Raw genomic sequence first — 25,357 nt, forward strand, 5'->3', positions numbered from 1 at the left:
CCTATAATGATGTCCAAAACCTTGATTGCAATATTCAAATGTGGAGATCTCTTCAACTGTATATCCAATTAATATGTATTCTAATTAATAAGCCTGTTGGATGCAACTATTTCTGTGTCTTTCCTTTACAACTCTGCAGAATATACACGTAATCTTTTGGGGAAGCCTAGAGTGCTGGGGACACCCCTAGAGCTGCAAGGTTGTTTTCATAGGAAACTGTCTTCTTTTGTTCTTGGAATGGCATAGGCAGTATAGAAGAAGAGAACATAAATATTGATGTCTTGATGTACTACTTGCCAGTCCTCTTCACTGTATTCAGTTTTAGGACCTACTGAGAAATAGCAGAGACTGTTTTAACTATTTTTCTTATTTCCTTCTACTGAATCCTATCTCTAACTTTTATCTAGGTATTTCTTCACATGCATACAGTCGTCATAGACATAAACAACTTGTTCTTTTTTCTCCCTCTTTCTTGATTGCTGTCACTTTTCAGTTTTCCAATAAATTTGTCAAAAGGTGTGAAGAAAGGTGACATCTTGGAGCTCCGTCTCCTCACAGATGATTTTATTATACAAGAAATTATTGGGTACACTGTGTAGAAATGTGCTCCATGCCTTTGTTGATCAGATGAACAAGCTCTGTGTTAGAAACACTGTACCCTGACAATGAGTCATTAATGAAGCCTGATTCTATTGCAGTTATGAGGCTTTTTGGGGGTAAAGTTTTCATGACACTCTGCTTGAGTATGTTTGGAATTGTTTCCTAAATGGCTTCTAATTCAGCCTGTTCACTCATACACCCAGTAATAAAACACAGTGTGGACAGGTTAATGTTCTTTCCTCAAATTCAATGTCTATCCCTGTTAACAAGCATTAAACTTGGACTTCTAAAGTTGATATTCATATCACACATTTTTAGCCCAACCTGCTGCTCTATCATCACACATCTCACTGTTCTCTGAAGAGGCCCAGCTTCTTCACTTTGCATATTTTCCTTACACATTCCCTTCTTACGTCTCTAACTGTGGTCCAAATTAAATATGCTTCCCTTATAATTGCATCCCTGAATCTCTGGATACATACATTCAATATGTTCTAATAACAATTAGAACAAAATATTACATTTAACTGGAAGAAAAAATATGCTTTGATTGAATGAATGCAATGCCAAATTATGGACAGGTGAATTCTGTCATCTTCAACTTTGTTCTAACTTAAATATTATATTTTGAAATATAGTAATGGATAAATTATTTTCATGGGATTCTTTCTCTTTTTAATGAAGAGTTTACTTTGATGAAGATAAATGAGTTGAAAAGTGTATTATATCCCATTTAACTCAGTTAAGTATGCTTATGTGAGCCACAAAAACATGGGCTCTACCATCTACCTAGTAGTCACTTGCTTTATTACATTTTAATCTTCAAGAGGAAATAAGCAGCCTTGGTCTACTGGTTTTATATGGAGAGAAACAGCAAATATTGCCTATGACAGCACTATTGCCTTCAATGTTAGCTGTCAATATGTGGAAGAAACAAGTGTGGGGCTGAATTAAAAATAAGTATAACTGTATTTTTTTATAGAACAGGATTGTGGCTGTGAATAACATTAGTTTTGCAGACCAACACACTGTTTCTGACAGGCCAGTTTTAAAGTTTCTCTTGTGTTCCTCATGAGTTTCCATAGTATTTTTTGTGGTATGTGAGTACATCTCACATACCCAAGCTCACAGAGTGACACTGTAGCAGTCACATTATATAATGTTATCGGTTTTAATTAGAAGTTTCTCTTAGCTATAAATGCTGATAGAGCCATAAAAATGCTCTAATTTCCCTTGAGAGGAATTTGTACAAGACAGTCTTCAATGCTCAGTAATTTTGCTCTATGTTTCATAAATGGCAAGTGAATCACGAAAGGTCATCTTGCTTTCAGACTGATTGAACTGCTTATTTTAATTTTAATCTCTGCCTGCACTTCAAGATACCTATAAAATGAATGTAGAAATTTTCATTAGATCTACGTAACATTTTATATCCCTGACCTTTTCCCATAAGGAAAGTCAGTGAATTACTTAATGATGGTGAAAGATTTGGGAATTGGAGGTAACAAGCATCTACTCATTTTGCTTTCTTTACTGCATGATTAAATTTAACAAGTAAATCCTTCCTTTCCCCTGTTCTTTGTAGAGTGAATTTTCAACATTTTTATTCATAAAAAGGACAATCTGTAATTTATAATTTATCTTAATCTATGATAGCTATTAATAACATGTAATGTGATTACAGTTTGTATTTCCATCCTCAAAGCTGAGGGGGATACATAAGATTTGAGTGACTTAAAAATCTGCAAATACGTAAGAAAACTCAAAGGCCTAGAGATGCACATTTTTTCCTGTGCATCACTAATATTGGGGTAAATATTAAACTGAATGCCCGGGGATACAATTGGCCACATTAATAAACTGTTGCCTTTTGTAAAGTAGTTGCATTGGTCCTTAGAGATAGCCTCTTTTATTTATTTATTTTTTTTTTGTATCCATAGCTCACTAGCTTCCCTCTATTTTCAGAGACAGCAAAGATCATTTGCAATTGCATGTGGTGATATGGAATCATCAGTTATGTCTTACACATGAGTATTAGTGTGATAACTTATCCATATGCAGTTGTTACTGGAAGCTGCATAATCTGAGTTGTTGTAAACACCATGTGTTTTATTAATTAGAAATTGAAAAATAATTAAGGTTACCTGCCTAACAGCTTTTTATTTTGAGCAATCATTAAGACAAGGTTTTAATGACAGGTTTTTTTTTAATGTCCTTTATGTCTAAAGTGTTCTGAACTTGTCCTAAGATTTGCACTGGCATTCTCCTTCACTTAGGACATCTACCATGGCTCTTGTGAACTATTGAACTTAAGATATTTTTGTCCTTGTACAAATCGTATGGATATTCACAGTACATCAGTTGTATAGCTAGTCATACAGATGGGTAAGAAGTGATGAAACATGCACATAATCCCTTCAGTACTATAGAAGGTCTGAATTTGCCCACAAACAGACATTGGGGAATTTGTCCAAGGATCAGAGTTTCAAAAACAGTATTTAATCTCTCAAATGAATAAATGTCAGATGCCTTATACATTGTGTAATAGTAGCAATAACTCTTTCATTTGTGATTTTTGATTGTTTGACACAAAACATTTTAACATTATATACAATACGCTAAGGAGACAGTATTCAAGTTGGTATGATATATTGCTTTCTTTAAACATTCTTGTTTGTCAAAATGTATTTAATTTTCTGGAACTAGAGTGGAGGGCCTATGTCATTTCTTGTCAGCCAATTTATGGTTGCATTTGGTAGCTTATCTTCCATATATCTTTTGGTTCCCAACCATATAGAAAGCGGGATGACTATAGATGGCAAGACTGACATTGAGTGCTCTATTTGATGAATACATTTTCTTGTGAAAGTAATATATACATCCCTTCCCATGAGTAAGATCTTTGGGTTTTCCCATGAACTTGATGTGTCTTTTTTTCAGTTATGTTTCATTTTTGTTTGTTTTGTGTTTATGCTTCTCTTGTTTCTATTGCAGTTTGGCCTTGGTATTACCAACCTACAGTTTTTACTATATAAAAGCCAAAATAGAAGAGACAATAACTCAGGCCAGATGTAAGTACTGTGAAAGCAACTTCAGGGTCTGTTTGTTATCTCCTAGTCTCAGATGTTTAAATACGTCTAGATTTTGGAATACCCAAGGCTTATACATTTTAGTAGGTGTTATTACCAAATCTACAGCAATGATTCTAACCCATTCCAAACATGCAAGGAACAAGAAATATTCTACATGGCTAGAATATGAGCAGGTACTCCAGTCTCACTGGCAGTCCCCACCACCCTTCCCTGCCTTGCTATGTGCTCGTAGAATCATTGCAGTGCTGTGTCCTCTGTTGCTGTCATTTTAAGGGTCTGCTAGCTCTCGTGAAATGTTTCACATGCTAAGTTTCAACATGGTCTCTACTCATGGCATTGTGCTAGTAAAGCTTTTCTTTTTCTTATCTTTCCTCTTTTATTTATTTATTTTTGCATTTGGCCAGAATAGTGTCATGCTTGGCAACTAATTTCCATAATCCAAATTAATGTCTCAGTAACTCAATCAGATTAGCTCCTTTTAAGCATCATTTGGAATGTGGAGTAATATTAACACTATTGCATATTTTAAGTCATTATTTATTTTGTTTTGGGTGACTAGATTTAGTAAAGTAAAATGACCATCATATCCTTTGTACACTGCTCAATTATTAACAACCTAAAATTTTTCCGTTAGGATTAAGTCAAAACAAACAAAAAAAAGTATCTTTTTTTATCTGACTTTAAACTACAATTTCCTCCATGACTCTGCCAGTTCCTCTTACAAATTCTTTTCAGACCTGGTGTTCATGGTGTACTGTGCTATACTCTACATTTACAGTTGCACTTTCACTTAATAGATATGATGGTCTTTTAACAAGCGGTAATTTTGCATGAGCTAGTTCTTGATAAGTGAGGGGATAACTAGTGAGTCTTTAATGGTTGGTAAGTGCTTCTGTTAATAGGCTGACATCATTGGTATTGTACCTGTGTTAGCCACTTTACAAAATAGACCCTTGAAATAGCCAAAGTTCAGAGAGGGTTATCTAGCAAAATTGACAAGGACATACCTTCCAGATTTCAAAAATGTGTCTTTTTTCCAGACTGCAGCTGTACATAAATGAACCTTTGATCTATGCACAATATTTTTATTCAAGAAAGGCATTGAATAAAATATTGTTTGTGACCCCTTTTGCTTTACCCTCTTTTTTTTTGTTTCCCTGCTTTCTCTTTCTGATGGATTTACAGCAAAAAAGGGCAAAATGAAGGGCAAGTATTTTCTTGTTGTTCAATTTCTTTCTGTTAGTACACTTGACATTTCCACTGATATTTCCATTCCTATTGGATATTATCCTCTGTGCTTTTCATTGGCTGGATTTTCCTTTGTGAACACTGAAACATTACCAGTTAAAGTGAGGGGAAGAATATGCATGTGTGTTCATTTACAACCTGTTTCATATTGATATTTTTTATCCTTCTACCTTCTAGTTCATACCTAATATAAAGATTGTTATTAATTCATTAGAGTTTATCAAAGCATTTTCTTTATCATAATACTTCATAATACTGCTACACTTTTTCTATTAGCATCTTAAATACAATACCTAGTGTAACACTGATATTTATCTCTTTTTAAAAAGATATTTGATTATTTTAGAGCTAATAAGTGAGAAAAACATAGGCAGCATTTTATCTGATATAAGTATTGTAATCACATAATGAAGTTGGTCCACGATGTGATAATATTATTTGGGAAGCATTGAGGATCTTTATAGTTATTTATTGTTTCAACTTTTGGATGTAAGTAGTTTGTTTTTAATTTTTCTTACTAGGCACTTTTGATAATGCCTTCTTAATTGTCTTAGAATCTTGGAATATCTCCTCTGTATTGTTCATCTAATCTTGTAACATTATCTTTGCAGATTCTGAAACCCTGAAGCCAGATAATTTTGAAGAATCTGGCTATACATTCATAGCTCCAAGGTTGGTTTTGTTTTGTTTTCATTTATTATAATTCATATTATTGGGTAAGACCGTCAAGAAAAGTTCTGAATTGGGGTCAAAACTGCTGTAGGTTAATTGTATGTCACACGATGGAATCAAAGAGAACAATGACTTTAAGACAGTACAGTATCCTGTTTATTCATTAAAATACTTTCTAAGCCATTATTGTATATTAAGCAGTGTGGCAACCCGGGTATACAGTGGTTAATAAGACAGATGCAGGTTTTTTTCTATGGAATACACACTGCAGGGAATAGTCATGGAGAGTTTGTGTGTATATGTATATACACAATGCACACATGTACACAAATATACCCATGTGGCAGTGTGTCTCACATGCATACTCATGCATGTATACATAGGTATGTATATATATGTAAATAGGTATATTTGTTCACAAGTCTTGAATGTTTTAACCTCATAATTGATTTCTGTTTATACAGCCTATGTGAAAATATAAATTTAATATAGTGTTATTGCTTCATATAATTTTTCATTTGAACATTTTTTTCTCCTACTTAATTTTATTTTTCTCTCACATAATCTCCTTTCCCTATTCCTAATATAAAGCTTTTTTACCCCATTTCTAGTAATTGTTTGAAAGTATTCAATAATCCAACAGTGTCCTTTGCTTTTATTTTATCCCTCAGATTTTGATACTGCCTCTCTAGCAGACATATAGTCAGTTAAAATTAATATATTTCCTAGTTACCTAGTGTAAATTATTGAAGAAAAGAGATGCAGAAGCTTGCATTATTAATTTTTGTATACTTAAAGAAAATTATTATAAAAACCAAAAGAGGGCTTCTAAAAATTCTTGAGTTACTCCTCTATTTTGGCATAAACAAATTTCTGAATATTGATTCTACATGAAAATAAGAAGTATATGTAACATTTTGAGAAATTGTAATTAACAAAGTTTATTTTGGGTGCTGTAGGTGACTCTCCCTTTGAGATGTCTCTCCTTGAATTTCTTTTGGCATCTAGACTGCTGATCACTCCCTCTTTGGCATTCTTTGCCTCCTTTTGCTGGATGACATACTTTGCTGATTTTCTTCCTTCCTGTCAAAAACTTTTCCATGAGATTTGTTTCTTCTGCTGATCACTAAGACTCCTAAATCTAACAAGATGCCTGTAATAGCTAGAAGCAAAAAGACAAAATAAATGACTTATTGACATTGCATTGCAAGATAGGATTGAGTATATGTCCAGACTTTGTGTCTACCCTACATTTTTCCACATAAAACATTCATATCTCGTGGAAACTAAGGAGAATATTTCTTCAATGTGCTTCAAATTTAGAATCTTATAAATATTGTCCTCTTTGGAAAGCTCTTCGAAGTTCTTGGGCTGCTTCAAGAAAGAAAATTCCATTCTCCCAATGTGAGCCTTGGAATGTGTTACTTGTCCCTGCCTGCTCCCTTTCCCTGATACCTAACTATTAACCAATCACCACATCTTGTCAGTTCTATCTTAGAACTTACAGAGTGTGTCCATCACTCTCTACCTTACCCCACCCCAGGCCATTGCCTTTATTCACCTAAAATATTATAGCCACCTGCTAATTGATCTCTCTACCTTCACATTTCCTCCTTATGTCCCAGTACTGTGTCTGTTTTGTAACTAGAAAGAGTTTCTTCAATGTGAGGAAAGTGATTGTTCTTATCAGCTAACTACTAACCAAAGGCCTTATATTTTCCTCACAACAATCTGTATTTGATATTGCAGCCTTCAAATCATCTGTTACCATGTCTCAGTGCACTATGAGGTACCCCTTACTCTAAATTAGAGGCTTGCAGATTTGCTGCCTATTTTGTAGATAAAATTTTATTTGCATACACATACACATACACACACATCTTCATATACTGTTTCTAGCTGCTTTTACTCCAGAGGCAGAAGTGTTTAGTCCTGACTTAGACGTTATGGTCCACTGAGCCTGAATCATTTACTATATGAACCTCTGAGAAAAAAGAGTACCTACCCTGTTGTACATTCTACACACTGAGCTCTCACTCCTAAGTGTGCTGGTGTTGTTGTTCTTTACCATCTTTTCCCCACCTGTTCTTTTTTCTACTTTGGACTATATTTATACACACATATAGTGCTCTCTTCCAAATCCTAATTTCAAACCTCCTTGATCTGGGAATTTCTTTCCATTTTCAATAGATTGTGCATCCCTGTTGACTGCTTCTCAGACTTCAGCATGTCCTTTTTTCAGAGCTCTGACCAGGTTTCATTTTAATTACAGTCCTTGACAGAATCACTTTGTGTCTACTTGAGTTTCCATTCAATACTGAATTTCAAATCCTTTTCCTGGTAAACTGTAGATGCTGAATAAATATTGGTGACTGGAGAGTCTATAAATGAATATTATGAAAAATCCTATGATTAACAATAATACCTGAAATTTTACTAGCACTTTACCAACATAAGTAACTTTGAATAACTTTAAGTTAACTTGGTATTTTGAGTAACTTAAACTGTTGAAATCAGTTTTAACTAGAAAGAATATTCTCAATATTAATATTTGCCTTTTATATTTTAAACATTAAGGAGAACGCTAAGAAAAGAGATGCTTCCCACAGAATATTAACATAACAAAATGTAAGAAAAGACTGAAATTAGGCTTACTATGTTGATAAGATTTTTTCTCCATCTTAGATGTGTTTTTCTCTGGAAAGTTTCTTCACTTATTTCCCCAGTTCTTACACAGAAAACCATGCAGACTGGCCTCCTCAGCTTACTATTTAACATGGTAGAAAAGATGAAAAATCTAGATGCCTAATTTATAGGCAGTGGTTTTGTTTAGCCCACCAGTTACTAGCATATGGGTTATTTCTCTGGCATAAGTCATTATTGATATTAGTACAGCTACTGGAAAGATAGAATTCACCTGTGTTTACCTGAGAAGGGAAGAAATGTACAGAGCAGACCAATGGTTGTCAACCTTACTTGACATGTATTAAGCCCTTTACATTCACTGCTTAAAATAGCTCTGTAGTAAATTAATGTTACTATGCCATATAATAGATGAGGAATCAGTCTTAAAGCTGTTAAATAAAATGAGATTTGAACCAATGTCCTTGCTACTCCAAGGTATAAGTATGTACATTGAATAAGTAAATGTCAAGGCATCTCAAAAGAACAACCCGTACATCTGAGTAGAATATTCTTACAATGAAGGTTTTTGGAAAAATATTGAATGTGTATTCAAAGAGTGATAGAAAGCAAAGTGACAAAATGAGACAAAGAAAAGACAGAAATTTATGTGGTACAGGACTGTAAATTACCTTTTTCTGCCTCTGTTACTGATGAGAAACAATGATGCAAGTGCTACTATTTTTTTATATCTTCATCGTCATAACTTATTCAAGTTCTCATACTTTAGTTTCATGATTTGAAGAATAATGTCTCTCTTATACAGTTCTTATTAGCTTCAAACAAGATAATGTATGGAAATACTTATCAGAGCTCTTAGTAAGATATGAGCTCTAATAAGTGTCAGTTATCATTATTGACGGTAGAGCAGAAGACAGTAGTGGTTGTAGAGCATTATTTAATAAAAGATGTTAAACATGGTTATTTTAAAATAAAGAGCTTATCAATTTTACCAATAAGCCACTGTTGTTAATTTCTAAATAAATTATGCTATTTGATCCTGATAATAATATTTGCAATTCCCTTAAATTTTAAAATGACTACAAAGGGAAACACAGAACATGGTTCCTATGTTTAACAGGCATACAGTTATAAAGATGAAAATCTAAATTACAGATTAATTTTACAATTTTCTTGGATACTCAGAAATAAAGATGAATATAGCCTATACTTAAAAATATTACTTACAAGATATGACATATAAGCTTATCAAGCAAAATAGGAATAAACTCTCCTTTGGTATTCTACAAATAATTTTCCAAATTCCCAATGCCATAGTTCTTTTAGTTTCAAATCTGTTTACATTACGAAGCCCATTTAATCAGAAATACAAAATAGCCCAAAGAAATTATAGCTTTTAGGCCTTAAAGGGGATTTTTAGCAAATTGAAATTTCTTTTTTTTCTTTAAAGTTATCCAAAACATTTCTCCCTGTTACTGCCTCATTTTTTCTGAAGATTGTTTTCCTAAGAGAGACTAATGATGAATGTATATAAAGTGAATTTCTTTTAGAGAAATTTTGCCACCAGGAATGTGTATCAGGAACATGTATCGCATGTGTCCTGCAGAAACCTCTGAGCTGTGTTGTTAACCACATTATTACATGGCCACTTGCTCTCATGCCATAGTTGCTTTGAAACAAAAATCTAAGAAATGATGACTGATTATCCTGAGTTTCATCTCCCTGCCCTGTAATGAACAATCATTAGGATAATTAACCAACTTCTATGCTTTCTGCCCAGCCACACATTCATGTTTGATGATTCAATGAGGTCATTTTCTCTTGTCCACTGGATCATTCGTATGGCTAGAGAACTCATTCTACTGGTACAGCATTCAGTATCTCGTTTCCATTGTTTAAATTATCTCTCCGTTGTTTCCATTCCTAATTCAACAATTCTTAAACTAGTATTTTCAGCATTTTCGTAGCTTTTGTCATTACTGAGTATCAGAAGGTAAATCATACCTTTAGACTACTTCAAAATTAAGCCAAGCCAGTCAGCAGGAATAAAAACAATAAGATGCCCAAATTGGCTGTTTACATACTATTGATATAGGTCAAAATTGCTTTTGGCTTTGAGTTTTGTGGTAATAAAAGTTCACAAAGTGAAGGTTCATAGCTGATTTCATGATGGAAACGCATTTGAATATGAAAACATGGCTTCTCAAGGCTTCACCATTTGCTAGTCAACTGTCTTTGGGGAAATCTGTTTACATCTTAGAATCTCAGTTTTCTGCACTTTAAAATCTTAAATACTTTTTTAGTGAGGGTATTTTTAATGTAAATGAAAAAAATAATCTTAAAAATGTCTTTTAAATAAAAAGTGGTATTTCAGAAATGGTTCTGTTAGTAAGTACTTGCAACATTTTATTTGGTCCTTTTAAAATCTTGCCATCAGCTTCTAATTGTGTGAAATCATAACTCAATATATTAGTCTTTGGACTACAATCTTATCTTTTCTGACAGCATGTCTCTATAAGGACATATTTTCTTACTGTCCCCAAACAAAATCTTACAATTGATTGAATGCAGAGAATATATTCAGTCAATTTCATTAAGTCTTCTGTTATATTTACCTCCTGAGGTAAAGATATTTGAAAATATGTAAAGTGATGTCACATTTTTACTAATTATTAAATATAGTAATTCTTTATATAATGAGCTTAACAATATCTTAATGAATAATTTAAATTTTAATTTCTATATTAAAAGTATTAAGTGAAACAAAACCTAATACTTCTCTTTTTTTTATTGTGCTGGGTGGGGGTACATTGTGGTACTTACAAATGTTCTTACAATATATCAAATATATCATACTTGAGTTCACCCCTCCATCATTCTCCTTTATCCTCCCTCTCACTGTTCTTGGAATAGTTTCTACAGGTCTTATTTTTCCGTTTGCATATATGTGTACACAGTATTTGCACAATATTCACCTTCCCTTGACCTAATACTCTCTGAGCATGCATTGTCCAGAGACCAGGCATTTTGTAAACATTATCTGTAACCTCACCACTGACTGGCAAAGTATTTTTTTTTCATTTTTCTTTTATTATTCATATGTGCATACAAGGCTTGGTTCATTTCTCCCCCCTGCCCCCACCCCCTCCCTTACCACCCACTCCGCCCCCTCCCTCTCCCCCACCTCAATACCCCGCAGAAACTATTTTGACTGGCAAAGTATTGTAAGCAAGAAATTCAACGTCTTCCAAATTCATGCAGCTAGTAAAAAATAATTTTACTGCTTCGAATTTTCCTGTAAAGCATTTGTTTTAATGTCTAATATCCTGAAATATATTTTTTTCAGAGAATACTGCAATGACCTTAAACTATCAGATAACAACACTGAATTTCTTTTAAATTTTAATGAGTTTATTGACAGGAAAACTCCAAACAACCCATCATGTAAGTATGCACTAATTTGCAGTTATTGCTTTAGTGTGGTTACATTTGAAATGGTCATAACTATGCTCATATAAGTGTCTCACATCATAGGATAGTCATTAGTTTACTGGCATGCTGGTTTATTTATTTTATGAATTCAATGGCAAGATTTAACAATTTGGTCCTTAATTGTGTATACTCAAAATGTCATTTCATTCTTATGTGTAATCAAATTTTGACAGTAAAGCAATAGATATTTGCACGAGGTTAAATGTAATTAGGGTATGCTCATCTTAGCTCCTCTTAAATTTGGAAAATTTAATTTTGAATGATATTTTGAAGATTTCTTGCATTGCTCCTGGCATATATAGGAGAAAGAGCAACATATTTTTGTTAATATATTTATACCTTCTAATTTGTGTGAATTTTAATATAGTAACGTAGAAAACAAAACATAAAGAGCATCACAATGGTTTTCTTTCCTTATGAACTACTTTGATCACAGTAAATTTTTATCTTAAAAATATGCTTCTACAATTTACTTAATAAAGCAAATCAAGTAGGGATAAATACGAAATTTTAATAGTTTTTATATTTTTGTCTTTCCTGTACATTTGCATCATTTGTACTATGAGACTTTGTACAGATTTATCAATTTTTGACGTTGAAAAAGTTTAAAAGTCAAAAGTGTTTTCTTCTGAAAAATATCCTAGAAAACTGCTTTCAGGGGCTGGAGGTGGTAGTGTTTGCCTGGCAAGCCCAAGGTCCAAATTAAATTGTCCTGCACCACATTGGAAAAAACTGTCCTCAGGAACAAATACAGTGCAAGTGGGAAGTAAAAAGGGAAAACCAAATGCATATTAAAATTCACCCTAAAATATATTTATATATGTTTCAAATTATAATTGGCTATTCTCCTTCCTTCTCCTCTTTCTACCTTTTAAAAAATTACTTATCAGAAAGGACTAAATAAAGTACTTTATCAGTTATCAAAAATGAAAAGCCTATCTTAAAGCTCTCTTTCCAATTTGAATGTGTCGTGTAAGAAAAGACATTTTACCTCCAATTCAGCACAAATCAACAAATGGGTTCAAATAGCCACACTGAAAACCTGCCAAGGGCAGCTGAAATCTACACATCAAGCCTTAACATGACAATTCCAAACCTTTCTTCTTGGTGTGGGTTCACTCTGACTGAGCTAGAGCCTTCAAAGTGTTATTTTATGTCATTGTTTATTTCCTATTATTAAGTAGCAAGCATTATAAGAAAGGACTAAAATAAAAATCATTGTTGAATATTCCTTTAATTGGATACCAAAATTATGTAATACGCTCATAGACCTGGCAGAAATGTTTGTAAAATGTTTTTTCTTAACATATATCATACCTTCAAAGTATGATAATTGGAGTCATTCTTTTTTCACACTGCCTCTAGCCCCTAAGAAAATATAAATATGTTTAAGCAAAATCTCAGTATAATCCATACTTCTATCTTCTTCCTTTATACCACCTTATCTTCTATTTGCCTCCCCTAAAGTCCAATAAGAAACATTTAAGATGATTATATAATCACATGAAGAACTGAGAACTATAGGAAATAACTCAGCTATAAAAATATTTATAGTCCATTGACAGTGATAATTATAGATTTTTCTCAATAAAATTTTTGTCTTTTGTTATCAAATAATATGAAAACCTAGCTTTAAAACTAGGTATCAGCCATTGAAGTCTCTGATCTAAATAATTTTTAAAGAAAGGAATCAAGTTTAAATTTTGTTTCTAAAAGCACCTCTGCTCAACCCATTGGTGAAATTAAAATTCTCACCAAAGTTTAAATTGATTTGCTAACTTCCATAAGCACTTGTGATTTGTAATGGTTCGCTTCTTTAAACTTTTTCTTATCTTTTAACTAATGTTTATGAGATTGTGTGGGTGCAAAATGCTAAAGGTCAGTGCAAATAATTATTTATACATTGTATATATCCAGCTACAGTATATATATTTCAAGACACTTAAAGCATAAGGAAATTATGATCAAAATTATAAAATTACTTACAACCTTGATAATATATTATAAATTAGAATAATAGTCTCACTTGTTTTACCAGAAAGGATTAGAGATAATTAAAATGTATTAGTTTCTAACTAAAATAATATAATGAAAAATAAGTTCATATACTCAATATGTAGTATACTATATGGATTAAATTGGTCCTTCAATCCCAAGTAAAAGATATATTAAGTTAAAACCAATTGAAATGTTTTCAGCCTATCTCTCCCCTACTTCTTAAAGTAATTGGATATTCACTAAGGTCATATATTCCTTATCTGAATAAAATGAAATTTTATCATAAATGTGAAATTTCAGATGGTACCTGTAGGTTATTTCAGAGCTTCATGGGCTTACAGCAGAACACCCCCAAGAAAGGGAAAAGGTAAAGTTGTTTAAGAATGTTTACTATTTGACCTTTGGTCCTCATTATCTATTCCTTCTGCTACCTTGAACTTGGGCTAACACGCTTTTCAGTTATTCCAGAAATGACAACCTGAAGTCTGTGCTCTAGAACCAATACCAGTAGGATCTAAAAGCTAGTCTTGGAATAGTACTTGTCTGGCATAACTATTCTGTTCCTCGCAACTGCTCCAAAACAAACAAACAAAAAAATTTCTTGACTTTTTCATAAAGTCAAATTTACTCCATGATTATCTTATGACCCCTTTTTTTGGACATTCCAAAATAAAGGAGAATTAAGCTACCTTTTCTTATAAAAGACAATAACTTTTTGTTTAATGTTTTTACTGTGTAACTTAGAGTTAACAATCCTGTGAGATATACATTGATTTGTATATATAATTATATGTATATAAATTTTATATACACACATATATGTGTGTGTATATATATATATATACACACACACACACAGAGAATTGCCTATGAAATTATTATGGTTTAGAGCCACCATACTAACCCATACAACCAAACAAAAAAGGGAAGACTATTTCTTCACTGTTTCTTAAAATGGCATAATTTAAGTATCTTTTTGACAAAATTTACATAACAATGTCTCTTTGGATTTGGCTTTCCCACTGCTAATTCCTTCCACAGTCCAAAAAATATAAGGCAAGGATGAACAATAGAGAAAACATGAGATAATTATGGAATGTATATTGAAATTCATTGAAATATCCACTCTAAATTGCATTTGCAGATAGAAATTATATTTGTTTTCAATATTCTAATTTAAAAATATGTGAGTATAATTGCAGATATCCTTTTTCTGTGTTAGGTAATACAGACTTGATTAATAGAGTCCTACTGGATGCAGGCTTTACAAATGAACTTGTCCAAAATTACTGGAGTAAGCAGAAAAACATGTAAGTATGTGTTTCTACTAATAAAAAGTTTGCATTTTGCATTCCAGTTTAGTGTCTCCCTGGGAAATTTTTTAGTGGGCCTCATAAACTCAAGGTTTGTTATTTATCTTTGATAATAATTTCTTAAGAAAATAATTTTACAGTTGTTGACAATTTGCATTTTCAGTTGTGGATACATTTCTGTATTAATATCCACCATTGCTAGCTTTGCACTGCAGTATGAATGAACCAAATTAAATAGGCATTTTGTGTGTCTCTGTGTTTGTGAAAAGTAGGATTTCTAGTGAATGTATGGTTGACTTTCTAATAGCATCTACCATGTCTTCTGAACAAATGGAGAAATCTGAGTATGATTCCCATTTACATTTTCTTCTCTACCCCTTTCCCATTCAATCACTAAGTGCTGAATATTTCTCTTCTTAACAATGTTTTCCTCTCTTCTTCATAATCAATGTGCCAGGCAGGAGCTCTTACCACTTGAGCCACTTCACTACCTTTTTGTATGTGTGTGTGTACTGGGTATTGTTGAAATAGGGTCTCACAAACTATTTGCCCAGGCTGGCTTCAAACCATGATTTTCCTGATTTCTGCCTCCTGATCTGAGTAGCTAGAATTACAGGCATGAGCCACCTGCACCCAACCTAAGAGCCCATTTTTTAAGACAGTAAAGCAACTGACTTTCATGCCTTTTAGTGCTCTTGTTCCTCTAACCACAACTCCCAGTCAATTTTCCACACAATGCATACTGGCCAGTCTTCTACAATGCCTTTCTGATTTCAAAATAGAGATGGAGTCATTGCCTATGCCTACTAATTCCAGTGTATTCCCTGCTCTTTCCTGTACTAGTTTCAAAGTTTCAAGTCTTATATTAAGATCCTTAATCCACTTTGAGTTAATACTTGGACAGGGTGATTGACATGGATCTAGTTTCAGTTTTCTGCATGCAGAGATCCACTTTTTTCAGCAAATTTGTTGAAGAGGCTGTCTTTTCTCCGTTGTATATTTTTGGTGGCTTTGTCAAAAATCAGGTGGGTGTAGCTGTGTAGATTCATATATGTGTCTTCTATTCTGTTCCACTTGTCTTCATATCTGTTTTTGTGCAGTATCATGCTTTTTTTATTGCTATGGCTCTGTAGTACAGTTTGAAGTTGGATATTGTGATACCTCCAGCATTGCTCTCTTTGCTCAGTATTGCCTTGGCTATTCTCAGTCTTTTGTGCTTCCAAATGAACTTTAAGGTTGGTTTTTCAATCTCTGTGATGAAAGTCATTGGAATTTTGATGGGAATTGCATAGAACATATAGATTGCTTTTAGTAGTATAGCCATTTTTACTATGTTGATTATACCAATCCACGAGCATGGGAAATCTTTCCATCTTCTGTAGTCTTCTTTGACTTCTTTCTTCAATGGTTTATAGTTTTCCTTATAGAGGCCTTTCTTATCCTTGGTTAAGTTTATTCCTAGGTATTTTATTTTTGAGGCTATTATAAATGGAATTATTTTCCTATATTCTTTTTCAATCTGTTCATTGTTGGTGTACAGAAAGGCTACTGATTTCTGTAAATTGATTTTGTATCCTGCTACTTTACTGAAGCTAGGAGTTTTTTGGTGGTTTTTTTTTTTTTTGCTTCTTTTAGTTATAAGATCATGTCATCTGCAGATGGGGATAATTTGGCTACTTCCTTTCTAATTTATATTTCTATTAGTTCTTCTTCCTGTGTTATTGCTCTGGCTAGGAGTTCCAAGACTATGTTGAATAAGAGTGGAGAGAGTGTGCACCCTTGTCTCATTCCTGACATTTGAGGAAATATTTTTAGTTTTTCTTTGTTTAGTATGATGTTAGCTATAGGCCTGGTGTATATAACCTTTATTATGTTGAGGTAAATTCCTTTTATTACTAGTTTCATCAGAGCTTTTATCATGAAAGGATGTTCTTAGAACTCTTAGTTGGCATAGTGGTACGTCTCTTTAATCCCAGCACTTGGGAGGCTGAGGCAGGAGGATCAAGAGTTCCAGGTCAATTTATGATAATATAGCAAGACCCTGTCTCAACACACAAAAGATGGAATCCTTAGCATGGATTTCAAAATCATTCATGAGCTAACCATTGTTAAGAAGTTTGTAGATGAATCATGCCTTCCTCTTATTTCTCTCCATTTGCCTTCTGTCTTCCTTACACCAAACACCAGCTTTCTTCACTCATATTTCCTTATAAGTACCTTTTGCTCTACATATGATGTCTTGTTTTCTCTGTGGTCCCTGCTAATTCCTATTCCATCTTCAAAATGCAGCTCTACCTTTTCTTCCCTGAGATGTCTTCCTCAAGTACACTCTCTTTCAATACTTATTTCATAAATATTTCAATTGTTAAAACATGGTTTTGCATCTACTGATATATTTACCTTGGCTTCCTTTGTTTTAAGAACTTGTTTTATTTTGTGTCACCAACATCTTAGTATCTTAGAGTGAGTTTAATAAAAAAATGTTCCTTCTTTTCATTCTGTTTCAGCAAGGGAGTAAAAGCACGGTTTGTTGTGACTGATGGTGGGATTACCAGAGTTTATCCCAAAGAGTAAGTTCAAATAACATCTGTAAAAATAAGTACCTTATGACAGACTGTGCCAAGGAGCTGTACATTACTGTGTAAGGAAGCCATTTTCAGAGAAGCCAATCATTGTTAGTAAATTAAATTGCAGGCATTGTTTAAAGTGTTTACATTGTTAAAATATTCCACTTCTCTTAAAAACGATACTATAAGATTCTTCAGTGAAATTGTTGCTAGTCATATATATTTATTACAACATTTAAGAGGGCTTTAAAGGGACTTATCTCTTTGTAGTCACAACCAAAGCTTGTTAAATGAGCATAATGATTTTGATGTACAGCAATATCTGTGTAGCACTTCAATACTATCACTGTTCTTTCCTGCATCTTATCTCTGTCTATCATAAAAACTGTCCATGCAGTGGGCTGAATAGTCACCAAGGGTTATTAATATTAATTAACCTCTTAGCTAACATATATATAATTTTCTGAGTAGTAAACAGTAGAGCAAAAGTAGGAGTCAGCCTTTTCTAATTCTTTATTCAATGCTATGCTGATATATTGTTTAGTAATATGTATTACTTATGCTATCAATTACCACTAACTTAATTAGCCGTACCTGTGAAGCTCAGTGTATCCACAAAGAGAAAAGTAGGTTATCACATAGTTTAAAGAATACAAATGATGAGACATTTCCTCCTTAGGGCCGGAGAAAATTGGCAAGAAAACCCAGAGACATATGAAGACAGCTTCTACAAAAGGAGCCTAGATAATGATAACTATGTTTTCACTGCTCCCTTCTTTAACAGTAAGTATTCTTTGGAACTCAGCTTTCTTAAGTCCTTTTTTTTTAATTAAAAAAATTATTCCTACTACTTCCTCTCCCCCAAATTAATGTATTTTATGTTAATGGCTCAGAATAGTCAGTAAGCATACTGCAAATGCAGTGCTTTAGGAAAACAGAAAAGAAACATCCATTTAGTTAGAGGTAAAGTGCATACACTGAAAGAAGTTACCCAATAACGAAAAGCCAACAGGCATTCATAATAAATAGAAACATATGTCGCTAATCCCGCATATCACAACTAATGCATTGAAAAATGTTTAATGAATTAAATAAGGTGGGTAAATTGATTAATTGCATATTATCTGTATTAGTTTCATAATTTGGTGGTTATAAAAATTTATAGCCCATTTTAAAAGTATTTTATCAAGTTTTTTCCTCAAAACATTTTATTCAATACTTCAGTGTCTCTGAGCACAGTTATTCTTTACTCCCATTTCACAAATGAGGAAGCTGAAGCTCAGAGAATTTCAAAGGTTTATCCTAGGACATACGTCTCATGCAAGGCAAAGGTAGTTTTGTGAATCCAAGATCACTCTTTCCATTTCACTTCAGCAGCATCCCCAATATTTTAGCAAATATTACAAAACTGAGATTTGGTGTGCATTCTAATGAATTGTGGATGTAGGTAAAAGAAAGTTTTTCAATTCATGTCCATGAATCAATTTATATAAACTGGTTCATGGACATTCCAATGAAGAAATGAGAGAGAAACACATCTCTTTATAAACAGAACATGTCTGCCTGTATCCATTGAAAGAAAGTCAGCATTATGATTCATCTTCATTGGTTTGTTTTCTTTTTTTCCTTTATCTCTTTTAGAAAGTGGGCCCAGTGCCTATGAATCAGGGATTATGGTAAGCAAAGCTGTAGAAATATATATCCAAGGAAAACTTCTTAAACCTGCAGGTGAGTGTAGTAGACATAATATACATAATCATGACAAAATTTATGTTTATATCATAATTTGACAATAACTGTCAAGAAACTGTTCAGAAAGCCCTGAACAAAATAGTGTCAAAGAAATACAAATTTTAAATGATAAACTAATATACAATCAGTTACTTATGAAATTGGGAATAAAATCAAGTTGATACTCCATAAATTTAAGGAATTTTCAAAAAAGTGTATGTGTTTATATGCTCTTGATGAATTAGTACAGCCAATTTTGTGTAATCTATCAAAATTTAAATCTTTGATAATCTAGATGTCTCTCCTACTTTCAAATACATACAAAGGTGTATGGCCAAAGGTGTACATACTTGTAATAATTAAAATGTGAGCGGTGGAGTTCAAGGAAACTTCTTAAAACATTCCACTTGAATGATCTCATATTTATAAGACTTCCCTGACATCGTATTTTTAGCCTAGTTTATGGTATTAATTGGCCAGTTTATGATTAGTGAATAAACTATTCTGAGACTATAAATTACAGTTTATGTACTAGTTTAAGCACTGTTAGCATTATTTCTTAATGAAAACCCCAAGAGATACATTTCTGTAAGAAACATATTCAATCCAACATTTATTTGCTATTGTATAAATTACCTGAAATATTAATAGCAAAGATTATGCAAAAATTATGGCTTTAAATTAATTCAAATTAACTTTTCTAGTTGTTGGAATAAAAATTGATGTAAATTCCTGGATAGAGAATTTCACCAAAACCTCAATCAGGGATCCGGTAAGATAATTTTTTTTTTTTCTTATGCTATACTAATGACAAAGTTCAAATAAAAGGTAATGACCTTATACAGTGGAAAAGTAAATTTTCAGTGCTACTACATTGAAATAGAAATATGAATTCCCATTTTTTTAACATTTGTTTACTTAATAAAAAACAAAACTACATATATAAGGTACCTATTGGTTGATATTATCTTATTTTAAAGATAAAACAAATACTTATTTTTCTTATGGAATACTATTATGTAATCTTATTTTTTATTGATAAATTATTCCAGACTTTTCTATTATAGCATTATAATAATAATTAATAAGATATAATTAAAATCCACCTTTTTAAAAAATGTGAAATGATAATTATATTTCCTTCTTTCAGTGTGCTGGTCCAGTTTGTGACTGCAAAAGAAACAGTGATGTAAGAAAACTCTTAATTTAACTACAATATTTTCTTTTATTACTCTTTGCTTGCTAAGACTAATGATAAGAAAGATGTGGGTACTTTTAATCAAATGCTTGCAAGATCTAGGGAAAAGTGACCTGATTAATAGATACCAACTTGAATCTATATGGTTTGAATTCCTAACTTTAAATGCTTCTTTTAAAAATTCACTCAGTAGGGGAAGGTTAAAAAAAAAAAGGTCATATCCATATGGATGGCATCCTCCTCAATTGTGTTGGGTTCTTTTCTATGTATTTATCTTCACTTCCATTTCTGGATGGGAAGTTACTAACCAAAGAATCCTGTTGGTTCCCAATTTCCCTCAACTTTGAACTTTCTCTGAAATTGCTCACACAGTTTATAGTGATAGGAAACATGTAACTAAACCCCAAAGTTGCATAGTATATTATAAAGTTTTGCTTTCAAGGAATTGGTTTTACTTTGTCTTGTATACTTCCATTTCTGTTGGAGAAATTAGAAAAGAAAATGTGACCATATTTGTCCAAAAATGAATAAATTGAAGGTGTTCTAAGTATAATACCAGATAAATTATTCTAATTGAGAGAATGTTGAAGTTCACTATTCTAGCTCATTTAATGTGTGTCTTAAGGTATATCTAAGGAAAGCCAAGCATTCATATCATCTCTGTCACTCCTGCAAAACTATAAGCGAACATATTTTTTTAATTTTTATACTTTATCTATTTTACATAGTCTGTGTAGTAACTATTTCCAGAGCAAAGTTTTTATGAAGCTGCTTCCAAATTAAAGAAGGGGCATATTATGTCTCTAACTGTGAGAACAATGTTTTCAATTGATTATATTCAATAGGAATTATTAAATTGATTTTTATACATTTATACATAATTTAAATTGGATAGGAATTTTTTTCTATATTTCAGAGTGAAGTTTTTTCAGCCATCACATATTTTGTTTTAATTTCTAGTTTTAAATCTCTTATAATCCAACATTTTAAATGCAAAAATATAAAATAGTTATAAATCTTATGCAGCTCATTTCTTCATTTAGTCTATGAAATATAGTAAATCAAATATATTAGATGTCTTGCCAATATAAGTATGTGCTTAAAATAATAAAATACTTATATCTTAAATATTTTGGCCTTTCCAATTTTAGATGATTTTGAAGTTGTAAAAAGATTATTACTGACTTGTTATAATAATTTCTTCAGACTGAGTTGACAGTTATAAATGCATAGTTGGTGATAGATTATCAAGGCCTGGAAGTTTTATATGAATATATGCATGCCTTTAATTTATAATCAGAATCTTAGGCATACATGTTCAAGAGAAAATGCAGTCATTTTATTTTTTTCTCCCATTTTTGTTGCTATAATCACCTATATAGAATGAAATAACAATAAGAAAGCACTCTGACCTTCCTAAACATCTTGTTTTATTTTAATAGGTAATGGATTGTGTGATTCTTGATGATGGTGGTTTTCTTTTAATGGCAAATCATGATGATTATACTAATCAGGTAGGTAACTAAAGTACGGGGAAAGAAGGGGTTATAAAATATATGTCCTAATCAAAATTTTTAAAAAATTTGAAGAGTTTTAGAAATTGATGAGTTGTTTTATTTATGTCGTAAAAATTTTTTAAATGGTTAATACAATGTTAAGTCATTAAAAAATGCATGCTATGGGTACCTTTTTGTTGTTGATTTTACTTTTCAGTACCAATAATTACAATTAAAACATATAGTTAAGGATTTTAACATAATAGAAATTTCATTCTTTTAGAAACACAAAATTATTACACATTAAATATGTATCAGATGACAATGTCTAATTTAATGTATGACTGCTTGTTGCAGTTTCTTGTCCAAGCACGTAGGCTATTAGTATTTTAAACAGATTTGATCTAACTGCAGCAACTGGGATCATTTTTTCATCTACATTTCTGACTTCTTTAAAAAAAAAAAGAAGCTAAAGATCAAAAACAACACTGAGCTGTTTTACTGAATTGCAGTTGTTTATGTTAGAGCTGAAAGAGCTCACAGTTGTTCCTTTAGGTGAGACTTCAGTTCATCATAGTCCCTATGGATTCCTTTTTATAATTTAATCCCCTTTGCATTAGTTTTTTTTTTTCTAACTTCTCCAGGATGCATTTGGCTTTTTGTTTGTTTGCTTTTGTTTTTCATTGTGTATGTTTATAACAACACCTAAAATCTACTTGTAACAAATGTACAGTGCACTATCAATAACTGTAGTCCTTTCTAAACTGATTCATCCTACATGACTGCAACTTCCTACCTCAGTCTTATTTCCCACACAACCCTCTTCTCCTGCCCAAGAGGCATCTTATCGTGGCCTTAACACTTGGTAATCTGTGTCCATTCATCCCATAAACAAAATACCACAGAGAGCCACTGAGGCTACCTCACCTCATTTTGGTTCTTTCATGATGCCATGTTCAGGTTTCTCATTGGCTTTTATTTTTGAGCTTTTGAGTTTTTTTAGTTCATAATGTCTTAGCATTATTTTTTCCACTGTACTGGTTCAGATGTTGATATTTGGTTTAAATCTAAAACGTTAATAATTTTTCTTTACCAGATTGGACGATTTTTTGGAGAAATTGATCCAAGCTTAATGAGACACCTGATTAATGTATCAGTTTATGCTTTTAACAAATCTTATGATTACCAGTCAGTGTGTGAGCCTGGTGCTGCACCAAAGCAAGGAGCAGGACATCGCTCAGCATACGTGGTCAGTAAAATCCACAGTTGGACTGATTTAAAGGGACTTCAAGCATGGACAATGTAATGACTTCCTTATTTTGTTTTATAGCCATCCATAGCAGACATACTTCAAATTGGTTGGTGGGCCACTGCTGCTGCCTGGTAAGTCAGAAACTTATGGTAACAAGAGAAAGCCTTGTAAAATAGGAAGTAATTTAATAAAAATACAGATTTTGGAGCAGGTAAATTGTTACTATGGGAATTATTTTTTCTTTTCTTAATAGAACATATTAGAAGTATTTACAAATGAACAGTTGTTAATTTTTATATGAAAACAATTTTATCCTCAAGCAAACTTCATTCTCTTTAGAGATTTTCTTTCCTGTGGTTATATTAGAACTATTCATTTGTGGTATATACTCAATTCCTTGAAGTTTTAGAGTATTGCTCTATAAAAGATAATCTACTGGCCTTATCCAGGTGGCTGTGTTGATTTTGTTGATGATATGGTGACTTAACATGTTACTTCTTATTATTCATTCGAGGATTGATATAGTTTGAGAGGCCTGGTGTTGCTGAAATCAAATTCCTTTTTTTCACTGATTCTGCTCTCCTTACCTCCCATACCACAACTGTGCCCGGCCACCTCTGAAACTAAGACATTGAAACTGTCTTTTGAGGCACTATGGAAAGTCTGGAAGATCACATTTCTTTTTATTTTTTTATTATTCATATGCGCATACAATGTTTGGGTCACTTCTCCCCCATTTCCCCTACCCCCTCCCTTTCCTTCCCTTGCCCCCTTCTTCTCCCCCTCACCCCCTCGATACCCAGCAGAAACTATTTTGCCCTTATCTCTAATTTTGTTGCAGAGAGAGTATAAGCAATAATAGGAAGGAACAAGGGTTTTTGCTGGTTGAGATAAGGATAGCTATACAGGGAGTTGACTCACATTGATTTCCTGTGCGTGGGTGTTACCTTCTAGGTTAATTCTTTTCGATCTAACCTTTTCACTAGTTCCTGGTCCCCTTCTCCTATTGGCCTCAGTTGCTTTTAAGGTATCTGCTTTAGTTTCTCTGCTTTGAGGGCAACAAATGCTAGCTAGTTTTTTAGGTGTCTTACCTATCCTCATATCTCCCTTGTATGCTCTTGCTTTTATCTTGTGATCAAAGTTCAATCCCATTGTTGTGTTTGCCCTTGATCTAATGTCTGAATATGAGGGAGAACATATTATTTTTGGTCTTTTGGGCCAGGCTAACCTCACTCAGAATGATGTTCTCCAATTCCATCCATTTACCAGCGAATGATAACATTTCGTTCTTCTTCATGGCTGCATAAAATTCCATTGTGTATAGATACCACATTTTCTTAAAGATCACATTTCTTATTGCTTAGTTCTGATTACTCACATTTCTAAATCTCTTCTTAAAGGTGTCCGGGATCCATTATCTTCCTCTTTTTTTCCTATTTTCTGTGTTTGAGCAGCCACCATACAGTATTATGTCAGCCTTATTCCACACAGATAATAACATTCATCTGACTTTGAGCTTTTCACATCTAAAATTAAGTATTATATAATTTTGTTAAAGTAACAGAGAATATTTTGAATCAAAAAATCTCATTTTTTTCTGACAAATGATGTCTTCTATTTGATGGTGATATCTGTGTATGATGTTTGTACATTGCAAGATCCTGAAACATTTGTCTTTGTCCTGTTTTCTGGCTAAAATCTCCCTGCACTCATCATTTATTTTTGGACCCAGTTCCACATGATTCTGTGCTAATATTTGGTTCAGGTGTCATTATAAAACTGAAACGTGCCATATGCCCTCTGTGTAATATGTATATTTTGTGAATGTCATATTACATATTGACAAATATATTCTATATTGTAAAGGAAACAGATCATAAATCCAAACTTGTGGCCCAGGAAAGGTCATTAGTGCTTATGTGTGTATATATTTCACCACAGAGTTTTAAAAACTAAAAGATTCTAAAACTAAATCCTGGATGTAAAAATGTATGTGCTGAAATCTTAAATATTTGACATTTTTCCTCATAGTTACCACTTCTGCACAATATATTA

The 25,357-nt window shown here is 32.6% G+C and overlaps 1 protein-coding gene across 6 annotated transcripts in view; it reads left to right on the forward strand.

Annotated features, from left to right (window-relative positions):
- The window catches only part of Cacna2d1 (calcium voltage-gated channel auxiliary subunit alpha2delta 1), a 437,884-nt gene that overhangs the window by 398,113 nt on the left and 14,414 nt on the right, over positions 1 to 25,357 (forward strand). For 3 of the 6 annotated variants that reach the window (XM_020156666.2, XM_074064872.1, XM_074064874.1), the window contains 13 exons: positions 3,595 to 3,671; positions 4,878 to 4,898; positions 5,552 to 5,612; positions 11,602 to 11,699; positions 14,968 to 15,055; positions 17,566 to 17,628; positions 18,305 to 18,408; positions 19,267 to 19,353; positions 20,061 to 20,128; positions 20,507 to 20,545; positions 21,997 to 22,068; positions 23,147 to 23,299; positions 23,381 to 23,433. In XM_020156666.2, the coding sequence (XP_020012255.1) occupies positions 3,595 to 3,671; positions 4,878 to 4,898; positions 5,552 to 5,612; positions 11,602 to 11,699; positions 14,968 to 15,055; positions 17,566 to 17,628; positions 18,305 to 18,408; positions 19,267 to 19,353; positions 20,061 to 20,128; positions 20,507 to 20,545; positions 21,997 to 22,068; positions 23,147 to 23,299; positions 23,381 to 23,433 (984 nt within the window). Of the gene's footprint in view, positions 1 to 3,594; positions 3,672 to 4,877; positions 4,899 to 5,551; positions 5,613 to 11,601; positions 11,700 to 14,045; positions 14,132 to 14,967; positions 15,056 to 17,565; positions 17,629 to 18,304; positions 18,409 to 19,266; positions 19,354 to 20,060; positions 20,129 to 20,506; positions 20,546 to 21,996; positions 22,069 to 23,146; positions 23,300 to 23,380; positions 23,434 to 25,357 lie in introns of those variants that run through there. The other 3 variants (XM_020156667.2, XM_074064873.1, XM_074064875.1) reach the window with 2 other exon arrangements.

Source organism: Castor canadensis, chromosome 2 (genome assembly GCF_047511655.1).
Source record: "Castor canadensis chromosome 2, mCasCan1.hap1v2, whole genome shotgun sequence".
Lineage (NCBI taxonomy): Eukaryota > Metazoa > Chordata > Mammalia > Rodentia > Castoridae > Castor > Castor canadensis.